A 14,273-nucleotide genomic window follows, 5' to 3' on the forward strand; every position below is an offset into this window, starting at 1 on the left:
GAGCTTAATATAGAAGGTGCAGTTACGTGTACGACCTGAGGACGCAGTAGTGAGTATAAAATGACCAACTTGCATCTCGTCTCTTTAAAATGAACAAAACAACAGCATAAAGAGAATGTATTTTTTTAACTTTTGACTTTATATCATGTAAAGTGTTTTGACTGGGGGCTGACCAGAGAAAAGCCGAGGTGTGGAGATTAAACCATAAACATTTTCATTGGTAGATGACCTGCTTTTCCTCCAGAGAATGCACTTTTGCTTGGGACTCTGTAGTGATTAGTGCAACACCGACAATGATCAGGTTACTGCAGTGTTCTCAATCAATCATTTTGTATATCCCAATATAACAACAGGAGTACATTGCCTCTCAAGGCTGCACAAACATTAAAACAATGAAACAAACAAACAAACAATGTAATATTCAGGCAAATGTAGTGACATGGCAAACATGAAGTCTAAATAAGTGTCAGCAGCAGATGGTAACAAGCCCAGGGGCGTCCCCCATCCTTACACAGCAAGGGAAAAAAATCTAAAATCCAGAGAAACCTCGAGGAGAACCACAAAAGGAGAGATCCACTCCCATGGACGGACAGGCTTGTTGACAGACCCAGGGCTCAAACTTTTCATACCAAGTTCCACAAACGAGTTGACCTTCCACGTATCAACAAATAGGTCTGAAATAGACCTACATTAGACTAATGATGTGTAAACCATGTCTCAATAACAAAATAAAATATCTAATTAAAGTGAATGAAGTCTAAAACTGCAGTAACTTTGATCACCACTGATCTCCTGCATTCATTCAGTATTTCTCCACATTGTTTATACGTTTTAACTTGTAATTTTTTTTACATAAATAATTTACCCCAAAACTCTTTGCAACAAGTTCAATAAAATATTCGTGGAAGTAAAGCAATCAAATGAATAATTCAATATATTACACTAGACACTCTGAATACCCACCGCGTAAATATTGATGAAGTCACACAAGCCCCTTCAGAAGTTTAAATTGGATTACTTATTCATCTGCGCTGCGTCTTTCCATTCTTCGCATCTGCATCAGACACCGAGCGTCACTTTGGCAGCTGCACAGTGGGGGCTCAGGGTTTTAACATCACCAAACTTTACACATTTCACTTCTGTGAGTGCTGTATGTTTGCCAGATCGGTTCGGTTTACAAAGGCTTTTTCCTTCCTCCGTGCCCACGTTAATGTATATAGGCTGTTACGTCCGGGCGATTTGACAAAAGCAGCCGCTCAGGTGTTTCCCTTTCTGCCCACGGAAGCGCCTCTATTGCGCACATGTTTTCTTTTACACACATCCTCCTCTCGGCTCGGACAGAATCGCCTTTCGCGTCGTTAAACGGCTCGTCTTACGCGCGGGTCTTACGGATCTTCCCGGTTAATCACTCCCAGACGCGACGCGCTTTACTCATCTCTGGCGTAATGATTACAGGCTGTGGGGTAGTATGATAATGTTCCTTTTTTTTTTCTCTTTTTGAATTGGTCTCGTGCGTGTGCGTCCCGGGCAGCGCGCTCATTGGAGGAAATTGGAGGAGCGACGTAAGCGGCGCTCTTGAATGAGAAAGATAGTCAGCCCCTGAGAGAGACGCCGCCAGAAGAGCGCAGGCAGCGGCGCAGCGAGCACAGTGGGTCTCCATTCGCGGGAGATCGCCTGTTTGTTTTTTTACTATTCTTAAATCTGAGCGTAAACGCGTCTTTGTTGGAGCAGCGCGCGTTCCTCCACACACCCGGATAATCATCGTCGTCTATTCGGGGACTGCTCGGCTCTTGTATTCCCACGTCAGCGCGCGCAGGTGATCTCTCCGTCATGGGAAAGCCACTGTTTTGAATCCTTCTGATTTTTTTTTATTTTTTATTGTTTTTTGTATTGTGTGCGTGCGCGTAAAACGACCAGCATGGAGCGTCAGGTCCACAAGCGAGAAGGAAAAACCATGGATTCGTGTCTGAGGCAACTCAAACAGGAGGTGGTAAGTGCCCCCCCTTCTTTCCCACATCTATTGCTATCAGCGAGTGCAATAAGCCCCGCAGGAGTATCGGAAATTAACACTGAACCACCAATTATTACGCGCGTGCAGTATTTATTAGCCAACTTTCATTAGCTACCTTTTATTTGTCCAGTTTCCAGGTCAAGAACATTATTTTTATGACTATGAGGATGGTCAGTGGTAGTAGGAACGTGATTGAGATCTTTAAGCCACATCACGCGCATAAGGGAAACTGAACTCATGTTAATATCTCAAAATGCTGTGGTTCATCTCTTTTAAATCGCATATAACTAAATGCTGTTGCTTTAAGTCGTAATAATCTGCGCTGGCTTAAGTTAAGGGCTTGCATTAACCCCCATCCGCTGTGTCCAGTCCACACATCTGGGCCAGATGTTTGCAGCTTATGGGCTTCCTCCTCTTAGTGGAACTCACTGGACCGTCGCAGTTTGGGGGGAAACGACCATTGACTCGAATATGAACAAATGTCGGGTCGTCACATGAATGCGCTGTAATGAGGCGGTTTTCTGGTGCTGCACTGGTTGGGTTAGTGTTTTTGCTACTGCACAGAGTAATGTGATGTTCTACTTTATATTTGCCATAGTAGTAGTAGTAGTAGTAGTAGTAGTAGTAGTAGTAGTAGTAGTAGTAGTAGTAGTAGTAGTAGTAAGAAGAAGAATATAACAAAAAAAATATAACTTTTTTGGTTGCATTTTTCTCACACCTTTGGTGACCACATTTCTGGTTCTGGTTCATAATCTTAATTTCCATATTATGTGGTAGCAGTAGTAGTAGCAGCAGCAGCAGTAGTAGTAGTAGTAGTGGTAGTATTAGTAGTAGTAGGAGTAGCATCAATAGTAGTAGTAGTAAGAGGAAGAAGATTATAAACATTTCCTGACATTATTTTGGTTGAGTTCTTCTCACACCTCTTGTAACAACAATCCTGGTTCTGGTTCATCATCTTAATTCCTATTTTATGTAGTAGTAGTAGTAGTAGTAGTAGTAGTAGTAGTAGTAGTAGTAGTAGTAGTAGTAGTAGTAGTAGTAGTAATAGTAGTAGTAGCAGGAATAGAAATAGTTGTAGTAGTAAGAAGAAGAAGATTATAACAAACATTTCCTGACTATAATATTCTTCTGGTTCTGGTTCATCATCTTAATGTCTATTTTATGTGGTAGCAGTCAGAGTAGTCATAGTAGTATTAGTAGTAGTAGTAGTAAGGCAAGGCAAGTCAAGTTTATTTATACCATGCATGTTGTAGGAGTAATAGTAGTAAGAAGAATATTATAACAAACATGCACAAGACTTGAAACATTTCCTGACTATAACATTATTTTGGTTGCGTTCTTTTCTTGTATTGTATACACATACACATACACATACACATACACATACACATACACATATACATATTCATATTCTTTTTGACTCTCCACTCATCCATGAATAACTTGACAGTCTGCAAACCAGCCTTAACTGGCACACACAGACTTGGAAACTACTTCAAAGCTCTCCTCTCTCCTCCACATCCACGCCTGCTTTGGCCAGTGTCTGTTTGTGAATGCGATCCATCCGCCTCACGTCTCCATTTGTCTTTGAGGCATTGAAAGCGATGCCAAGTGGACGTGCTGGGCCGGTCGCTGTCGCGCGGTATGGTAACGTAATAGGAAGAAAAATGTAACGCGTGCCACGTCGGGGCGATCAAACGGGAGAGCGGGGAGCAGATGTCAGTTAAAAAGAAGCAAGAGCGGCCCCTGTAAGGTCCCAATCTGCCACAGGCCAAACTGAAAGCCAAGGCTGTCACTTCAGGATTCACTCTGTGTGGTTTGATGCACAGTGGGGACGAGACATTTGTTCTTTAATTAGAAATATTGAGGTTAATCTCACAATCAAACTGAAATTGATATTGTTGCAATTGGGAAATAAATGAGATGATTCCACGGTTCTTAAAGAGGCTAGATGCAAGTTGGTCATTTTATGCTCACTACTGCCACCTCAGGTCATACGTGTAACTGCAGCTTCTATATTAAGCTCACACATGACGGCACTTCGGACCCGAAGTAACACCTTTTTGAGTGACAGTGCAGGATTTTAGAGGCAGTTGTGGTGAAAAGGTCTGGGCTCATTCTACACATTAGGATAATACTTAGTTTTAACATTTTTAAACACCGTATAGTCCCTTTAAACTTATTTTGAAGGATAACATTAGTTGCATAATTATCATTTTACTTCAGTGAAGCAGCAATTTTAATGAAGAAATGTTGGGCAGAAAAGTTTTATTTGAACTAGGGCTTAAACAACTAATCGATTAATCGACGACTAATCAATTATTGAAATAGTCGACAATTATTTTAGTAATCGATTAATTGTTTTCTGGTTCACACAGACTGAAATGGAGCAAAAATTACATGAAAATGTAGTATTTTTTATGAAAACCTACTTTGTTTTTATAGTTAGGGTCTGAAGTGTTTTGTACATAAATTTCATGAATATCTGTCTGTGTCTCATTTAATCAGAAGCAGAATTAGCGCCAAGAGCCTCCAACAAACATTTACTTTAAGTTGACCCCATCATGTCCTCAAGTGGTGCCACTTCAGCATTTTGTGAAAAAATAAAAATAATAATAATAATTCCTACACCATATACAGCCAAGCGATTAATCGATTAATTGTAAAAAAAAAAAAAATAGTCGATAGATTAATCGATTACAAAATAATCGTTTTTAAGATACTGACAGGAAGTGACATAGCTAAAGGTAAAGTTTGACTCACTTATTTCCCATTGACTTAACATGGTCGGCATGGCAACAGTTTACCTTCTTCTATGTCACTTCCTGCCGGTGTCCAATGAGGAAGTGAAACTATAAACATCACAAAATATGGCAAAACTGAAGAAAGCTGGAAACAATCTTTAGCAAAATCTTAAATATAATCGTGTTAACTATCTTTTAGCAAAAAATGTGTCTAATGTGTCATATGCACTTTAAATCTTTTAACAGGAGGAGGTTAGGAGGTTAAAGTGATTGTCTGTAAGACCGCAAAGTAAGGAGAGAGTGAAATTTGAAAGTAAACACACCTAGTTTGCAAAATGAGGAGAGCGAGGACAAACTTTCAAAAGCAAAGCGAGCTCCCCCTTCCTCCTGACTGGACCTGACAGATCGGTTCAGGAAAGCTCGTCTCATTGGTCAAAGTGACAGCCCGGGGATTCTGATGAGTTGCTGAAATCCGCAAAGGGAGGTGCGAAATAAATATTGAATATGACTTACGTTACATCAAACTTTAGACCCTGTTGGTCAATTATACGCAATATATTACATTTGTAAAACATTTAAACTTACAGACCATCACTTTAAGAGCAATATGATTCAAGTGCTGCTCTCGGAAAAGCAAAAAGCAAATCACAATCAAAGCATGACCCTAAAACCTCCATCAGACTTCATCTGCCTGAATGCGAGCGCTGCACCTGTGGCCTGTGTAAAGCAGGAAAAATGTGAGAAATGCTGTGATTCAGAGGTGGCACCAGGAACGCTCCGCTCATTCTTGTCTCAACTCGGGTCCCGTGAATGAAAATGAATGACTGTTTGTGAAGTCAGCGTCAGGGAAAAGTTCCAAGAAGGACTTTGGCACGAGAAGCTACACAGAAGAGAAGTGGTTGCATTGAATTATGTGGAAAGCGTATTGCTGCTTTAGAAGTTTCATAGTTGACAAGAGGCTTTATGTATTTCTACTCTTTTGTAAAAACTGTATATGAGCACAATCTCCTGGACGACTGAGAGCTTAAACAAACTTATTATATATTTCAGTTCAGTTCAGTTTATGAGCCATTTGCGATATACAAATGCACATTGGAAAAAAATGAGCTCAAAGTGCACTGTCAACCTCTTAACCCCCACCTTTACCAAGTGCATCTCCTCCTGTTCAGCTTTACCCAAATCTCTACACCTCATCTGAAAGCTAAGACCTACAAAACTCATCCCAACAAATATTTTTCCTCACATTGTTGTTGCGTTGTCGTCACTTTTGACATTTTTTTCATTGATTTTTTTTTTGGGGGGGGGTTGCGTTTTCGGCTCATTTTTTCCACTTTTCTGTTGCTCTTTTGTGGATTTCTTTGTTGCCTTTTCGTCACTATTTTGTCAGATTTTTGTCTCATTTTTGTCACATTTTTGTCACTATTTTGTCCGATTTTTGTCTAATTTTTGTCTAATTTTTGTCTCATTTTCATCACATTTTCATCACTTTTTCATCTCATTTTCATCACTATTTTGTCACATTTTCATTACATTTTCCTCACATTTTCCTCACTATTTTGTCCCTATTTTGTCACTTTTTCCTCACATTTTTGTCACTTTTTCGTCACTTTTCTGTTCTCTATAATAAGACCTACAAAACTCATCTCAACAAATATTTTTCCTCACATTGTTGTTGGGGGGGGGGGGGATGGGGGGTTCGGCTAATTTTTTCCACTTTTCTGTTTGCTCTTTTGTGGATTTTTTTGTTGCCTTTTCGTCACATTTTTATTACATTTTCATCACATTTTCATCTCATTTTCATCACTATTTTGTCACATTATCGTCACTTTTTGGTTCCTATTTCGTCACATTTTCCTCACATTTTCATTACATTTTCGTCACTTTTTGGTCACTATTTTGTCCCTATTTTGTCACTTTTTCCTCACATTTTCGTCACTTTTTTGTCACTTTTCTGTTCTCTATCATGGATATATTTTTTTGCATATTTGTCACATTTTTCCTCACTTCTTTCAAGAAGCTTTTAAATTTGGGTAAAGCCAAAATGGATAAAAGGTGCTCGGTTCAGGTGGGGGGGAGGTTAAAAAGGAAAATACACGGAACACATAAGGGTAAAAATACTAAACAGTAAAAAATGCCCACACAGAAATGGAAAGTGCCTTGTTTTGAGTCATCACAGAATTCAAACGACGAAGAATTAGAACATTTGATTTTAAAATAATCATAATCCTGTCCTGAAGTCGTGCACAAATGGATATCGCTCTATCCAAACCGGTCTAAAAATAGAAGACAGCCTTTCGTGAAATGTTACAAAATCTGTCCGTATTTCAGTCCATTTGAAACTGAGCTCTCGTGGAGGTCCGCTTTGTGTGGGGTAGTGTCGGGTCACACTTGCCCCAATGATCTTTCGACCTGCCACGGTCCCGGGACATTTCTCTCCACCGCTCATGCTACAGCCTTCCCTCAACACGGGTGACACCTCGACTCGGATACATTTCAAACGCAGAATATACGACACTTTTCTGCTCATGTTACTCTTCTGAAGACGGTTTTGTCAACACACTTTTAGCTCCGCACCTTCATAACACGACTTTAAACCTATCACTCTCCCATAGTAAGCTCTAAAAACATCTAGCTCCGCCTGTCTACCTACATGAATTCAACCCTGGCGAAGATTTACCGCTTATAATTCTGAATACAAATGCCACGAAGCGCTGTTTGAGAAGAGCTTAAGAGAAAACGTCAAGACAAATAGCTTTAATCTAAGTATGACTCATGATTTATGTCGAGATCAGGCTTGGGGTTGAACTCTGACATCCTTTTGAATCGTCTTCTTGCCGGCTACGATGATCAAAGTTTCAGAGCTGTCTCCAAAAAAAAAAAAAAAAAATGCTTCAAATATTAGCATAAATCACGTCTGTCAGGTTCCCTTTTCATCTAAATATTATTTTACCGCGTCAGCGCTCGGGGCGTCGCGTCAAGGCAGCACTTCGCGACACCGCACCAAAGGAGGAATGCATGAGCTGGTGATATTTGAGAAAACCTTGTTGATATTCATTAAACAGAACAATTTTAGCCGCAGCGTTTTTAACACGCTCTTTTTGGTGGTGAGCTACTTCTGGGTCTGCAGTGCTGGTATAAAAAGTCATCCACAAAGTTAAATATATATATGGCATTCAATCCTAATGCATAAAGTTAGCAGAATTTTTCAAGCCAAGCCTGTAAACAATCTTTTCTGAATGGACAGTTAAAGCAGAACTAAGTAACTCGTGCCCCTAGAGGCCATAAGCACCACTGCAGGCGTCGTAGCATGTTCTGTTATTTACTCATTAATTGTCCGTGAGAGTAAATACTACACTGACAGAAAAGACAAAGGGAGAGAGGGATATTGTACATCCAATTACACAATGGAGATATTTTTTTTCACTCAAACTTGGCTGTAAATACTGTTTAAGTGATGCTAGCCCGCAGTTAGCTTTGCCCGTTAGCCTGTTAGCTTCTTCTTTGTGATTCCATTAGTGTGTATTGGTGACTCCGACCCGGTGCAGGAAAGCTGCAATTGTGGTTTTCTGGCCAGAGACACCAGGGGGAGATGAGAGACCCCCCAGTCATCCCATTAACACTTGTATTACCCCCAGAGGGACTACGGAAAGGATTTATCAAGATAAACGAGTTACTTAGTACTGCTTTAACAGTTTGCATATAAAAGGTGGATTCAGAGCCAGTGTTCATTTTGTCAACTAAAATATTTTGTCATCATTTTAGTGAAAGTAATATTTTTTTGCTGAATAAAACTAGACTGAAATGAATGTATTTTCGTCGACTAAAGTATGACTAAATAAAATGAAAAGACTCTAAAATCATCAAAACATCTAATGACATTTTGAAAGAGCCTCATTTTATTCACATTCTCTGCCAAAGGAACAACTCTGTGCTTTTTGTCCATGTGGAGAACAAACATGAAGCAGAACACCTTGATTAAAGGGACTAGATGCAAGTTTGTCCTTTTTATACTCACTACTGCCACCTCAGGTCTTACATGTAACTGCAATTTCTATAATAAGCTCAAGCATGACGGCACTTCGGACTTGAATTAACACCTTTTAAGTGACAGTGCAGGATTTTAGAGGCAGTTGTGGTGAACAGGTCTGAGCTCATTCTACACATTAGGACATGGCTGGAACATGTAGGGGGAGGAAAATACTTCATTTTAACTATACACCAGTGACTTTAAATATCAACAAAAGAGCATTAAGTTTTTTTTTATCTCCATTTCTTGGTCTTTTATGCCATAAATCCATAAAAGGTCCAAAGCATTTTCAGCTTCTTGTTTTGATGACATCAGTCTTTTTTTTGTCCGTTTTACACAATTATTTTGCCCAATTTATTAAATATTCAAATGTGACTTAAAATTCATGCTTTATTCTGCTTTGAAATGACAAATGCATAACTTTACTGCAGCAGAAGCATTGAAAAAGCTCTATTTTGCATAAACTTTCCAGATACGAATATTTGTGACCTGTTTCTATCTGTTTGTTTTGGGCTAAATAGCAAAGGAAACACTTCAGTGCTGATCTAAGTTTTCATCTCTCATGTCGGTCCCTCCACATCCCACCACATCACACGACTTGTCTATTTGAGGCGGTCGCCCTAAGATGAGAAAACGTTTCTTCTGGGCTTGAATTTGACATACTGCATGCATAAGTCCGGTCAAACACGTGACATCGCGCAGACTGATGGATGTTATGCTGGAGGTGAGTTTGTTTGCAGAAAGCCTGTTTGTCTGGCTCCTATTCTCCAGGCTGCCCTTCCTTCCCCTCTGCTATAATAAGCCCAGTGCTGGTGGCAGCTGTGGGGCTTGTGTGGGCGCTCATTGTGTTGCAACAGAGTCATTACCCTTTTATACGAAGCCTGTTTATCAAGAGCCAAAATGAAATCACTGCCCGACTTGACAAAGCTTTAGGGCTGTCCAGGATTTATAGTTTCTATGGGTAGGCACGTGTTTGTTTGGCTGCTGTGGCAACTCTCCGTCAGTTTGTGTTATTGTCAACACCTCCTATTGATTTTAGAGGAATTGTTATCAATGGTACCCAAGCCTGTATGAGAATCAGACTGGAAACAAACATTGGAAATAAACCGTAATACCTACATTTGCCTGGTCACACCACTCCTCAATCAAAAAAGGTACAAGCTTCCCATGAATGAGTCACTTTTGAGACACTTTTTGTCCAGTTTGGCTTTACCCAAATATAAGAGCTCCATCCATCCATCCATTTTCTTCCGCTTTATCCGGGGCCGTGTCGCGGGCGCAGCAGTCTCAGCAGAGATGCCCAGACTTCCCGATCCACACACACCTCCTCCAGCTGTTCTGGGGGGACCCCGAGGCGGCACCAGGCCAGCTCGGAGACATAGTCCCACCAACGTGTCCTGGGCCTTCCACGAGGCCTTGTCCCACTAGGACATGCCTGGAACACCTCCCGCGGGAGGCGACCAGGAGGCATCCGGAACAGATGCCCGAGCCACCTGAGCTGGCTCCTTTCGACGTGAAGGAGCAGTGACTCTACTCCGAGCTCCTCCCGGGTAACTGAGCTCCTCACCCGATCTCGAAGGATGCGCCCAGCCACCCTGCGAAGGAAACTCATTTCGGCCGCTTGTATTCGCGATCTTGTCCTTTCTAAGAGCTGCTTGAAAAAAGTGTCCAAACAGCGACGAAAATGAGGATGAAAAACGCAACAAAAGTGAGCCGGAAAAGCAACAATAACACAATAAAAAAGCGACAAAAACATGACTGAAAAAAATGACGAAAAAGTGACGAAAACATGACAAAAAGAGTGATAAAAGAGTGACAAAAATGAGGATGAAGATTCAACAAAAAAAGCAACAAAACAGTGACAAAAACACGACTAATAACAAAAGAAATAGTCACAAAAATGCAATAAAGAAGTAACAAAAGAGCAACAAAAATGTGTCGGAAAAGCAACAATAACACAATAAAGAAAGCGACAAAAACATGACTAAAAAAAGTGACGAAAATGTGAGGAAAACATGACAAAAAGATTGATAAAAAAGCAACAAAAAATTGACAAAAACACGACTAATAAGTGATAGAAAAGCAAGAAATGAGAGCCACAAAACAGCCAAAAAAATGCGATAAAAAATTCACAAAAGAGCAACAAAAATGTGCCAGAGAAGCAACAATAACATGATAAAAAAGCGAAAAAAAAATGACTAAAGAACGTGACAAAAACAAGACTAAAAAGTGACAAAAACAAGGATGAAAATGCAGCAAAAAAAGCAACAAAAGAGCGACAAAACACAACTAAAAAGTGATTTAAAAAAGCAAAAAAAGAGCCACAAAACAGCCACAAAAAATGCAACAAAAGAGCAACAAAAATGTGACAGAGAAGCAACAATAACACAATAAAAAAGCGACAAAAACGTGACTAAAAAGTGACAAGAATGTGACGAAAACATGACAAAAAGAGCAACAAAAGAGCGAAAAAAAACACAACTCAAAAGTGATTTAAAAAAGCAAAAAAAAAGAGCCACAAAATGCAATAAAGAAAAATGTGCCAAGCATCAGTAACACAGTAAAAAAGTGACAAAAACACACACAAAAAACAGGCAAAAACGCAGCAACAACACACAGCTTTGCAGGTCTTAGCTTTCTAATGCTTCTTGCCTCAGGATGGAAACAAACTAGTTTTATTGGAGGATTTATAGAGGGCAATCGTGAAATAAAGCAACCCATCATTTTGTGGTTTCACAAGGCGTTCATCTTTCTTATTGTGGTGCTGCGTCCTCTTCGGGCATTGCTGCTTTTGCGTCACAGATTACTGGCACGCGGTGACATAGATTTCCGTAACTTGCACTGGACAGATCTGAACAAGCTTGCCAGTTTCTCGAAAACCTCCTCGCCATGTTATTTGGACGAAACCTTCCCCAAATTTCAAAACAAACAAGCTGTAATTTCAGTTTTGAGGAAGCAACAACCCACCATCGCATGACTCAGCGACTTCGCTCAAAGCAAAAGTGCGAAACTTCAGCCTGGCACCTCCGAGAAGATCACACACTTCCTACACAGTCTGTTTCTGAAATTCATCTTGATGTCTAATGAGAGGGGGCGCCGTCTTTAATCTGCCAAACCAACCGACGTCAGTGGTGGGCTTGATAATGAACCGTGCGCTTTCACTGCCCACACGCGAGGGAACTGACGTCAGCCGCCGTTCATCGAGCGCCCGTCGACGCTCTGTCTCCAAATATCATCTGTCCTGCGCGATGATACGCTCGTCCTCTGCCCGCTGTCTCCTCGTGTAGCAGCCGCTCGGTGACTCCCTAATGAGTTCTAGCAGGAAGAAAGTGATTAGAGCACCTCCCAACTCGAAAGCGACCGCCGGGGAGTCGCTCCTGCAAAATGGGTTTGCAAAGAAAGAAAGAAACACACAGGAAGTATACAGCTCACTTTAAGTGGAGACACTACAGGCAAAACTACATTTTTTCAGTTTTCAGGTTTTGGGCCAAATTGGTCTCTGAACAAATAAGCTCTGAACATATAAGCTTCACAATAACATGTTTAAATATTGCGCTGATTCAATGTTCCCCCATAGACTTATATGGGACAATGCAATTTCAAGGGCCTTTTTCTCAAAACACATTTTTCTGTCATTGTGGCAGCACTATGTCCACGTCAGTCGGACCTAAAGACTTCAGATTTTCCAGCCTTGGACTGAACAATATTTGGAAGATTTTTTTATTTTTTTATTATCTAATCCCTAACCCCATTTATTGAGTTTTGAATGTCAAAAAATAAGGCGAAAATTACATTTTTACAAATTTTTCCACTAAAAAAAAGCTTATTTTAAAACTAAACAAGAAATCCAAAATCCCCTCTGAGAAAGTCTTGGCAACTCATTTATCAATAAAATGAAACCATAAATTTGAATGTAGCTCTATCCATTATTCAGATTTCGTCGCTGAAAAGACGGGAAATTTGGGGCATTTTTAGGCGTAAAACACCTTGTTCTTATATGAAAAGATAAAATGACAGAAAACTTGCAATGTATTTTTTTCTCACATTTGTGCCAGTGATTTACAGCAAACGTTTCAAATTGATATCTGTAAATATAAAAAATTCACCTGCAGTGTCTCGCCTTAAGGCTAATCCTTTGATATTTGCTCTTTGTAAAGGATGAATGTTGGTGTGATTGGGGCATCAGTCGTGGTTTTACATTATGATCTCCATATAGAGATGTATCTTTTGCAGCATGGCAATGATCTGATTCTCGTGACAATCACTTATCGCCATGATTTTGTGGTGTTCCTCCTATTGGTCAGTGTCTTCATGCGCTGACTGGCACCATAGGTAAGATATAAGCTCCATCATGGTATGAATTTGCATTTGACCCACCCTTCATTGGGAGTGTTGAAGGATGGGCGGAGCAGAGGCTGACGGCAGCACCCTGTTCCAGATCCTGAGCGAGAAGTATCTAGTTGAAGGACTTTGCACACTATCTTTCAAAGAAAAGGCACACATTTATCTCCTGTATAGGCTCGGAAGCCGGTGAGTCCATATATGAGAAGGATATCGCACTGAGCTTAGTCCAGGGTTGGTCAATGCAGTGATGATGCTGTTCACTGAGTTCGAAAGCCTGCACATGCACTTGTACATGGGATTTTGCCGTACAGCAAGGCAGTTTGGCACATTTGGCTCGCACTGCTCCATCGTGGGACCATCCGTAGCACCCACATGGCATCATTATACGCCACAGTAAGCGTTTGCATACTAGAATCAGAATCAGAATAGTTTTTCTCTGTACAATCGTGCAACATAGAACATATAACACAGAATTTAGATCAAAATAAACTATAAAAACTTTAACACTATAAGGCTATAGGGGCATGTATAAAGAATATTAAAATGAAAAAATAAAAAGTAAAATATGATAAGACGATAACAACTTGACATAGAACAACAGCGGGTTTGTATTTACAGATTTGCAGGTGCATAAAGTGATAGAAGTGGATCTAAGTGTGGACTAACCATACAGTGCAATAGAGCAGATCACATCCATGAGTCTGTGCCTAAGCTATTGGGTCTTGTTTTTGTTCATGAGTCTGATGGGGAAAAAAACTGTTCAAGTGGCGGCATCTATGGGTCAGGATAGATCGTAGCCTCCTACCGTAGAGTAGAGCGGTGAAGAGTCCATGTCCAGGGTGAGAAGGGTCAGCTGTGATTCCACCTACACACCTCCGGGTCCTGAAGGTGAACAGGTCCTAAAGAGATGGGAGCTCACAGCCAATCACCCACTCAGCAGCACACACATGAGCTGCAGTGGATGCTTGTCCCGGCCTGGTGCTACTCAACTGTAGCAGGTGGGCAGTCTACATGGGAGTGCAATACGCCTTAAAAGCCTGATTTTAACAAGTGTTGAGCACATTCCAAACCTGCTGGCCTGTGCATAAAGCATGCGACAATGTCTGTAAATGTCTCCGTCATCAGACAAGTCTGCAGTACTGTAGTG

General features: G+C 40.6%; 1 protein-coding gene and 1 long non-coding RNA gene across 4 annotated transcripts in view; both read left to right on the forward strand.

The window, feature by feature from the left end:
- LOC306980135 overlaps positions 1 to 14,273 on the forward strand; it is an 857,770-nt gene that overhangs the window by 329,664 nt on the left and 513,833 nt on the right. The window lies entirely within an intron of this gene.
- inka2 (inka box actin regulator 2) overlaps positions 1,697 to 14,273 on the forward strand; it is a 373,123-nt gene continuing 360,546 nt past the window's right edge. For all 3 annotated transcript variants that reach the window (XR_013793988.1, XR_013793989.1, XM_079579317.1), the window contains exon 1: positions 1,697 to 1,990. Coding sequence is in view for 1 of the 3 variants with exons in the window: in XM_079579317.1 (XP_079435443.1) it covers positions 1,919 to 1,990 (72 nt within the window). In the remaining 2 variants the exon portion in view is untranslated. The remainder of the gene's footprint in view (positions 1,991 to 14,273) is intronic.

This window comes from Gobius niger (assembly GCF_951799975.1).
Source record: "Gobius niger genome assembly, chromosome: 20".
Lineage (NCBI taxonomy): Eukaryota > Metazoa > Chordata > Actinopteri > Gobiiformes > Gobiidae > Gobius > Gobius niger.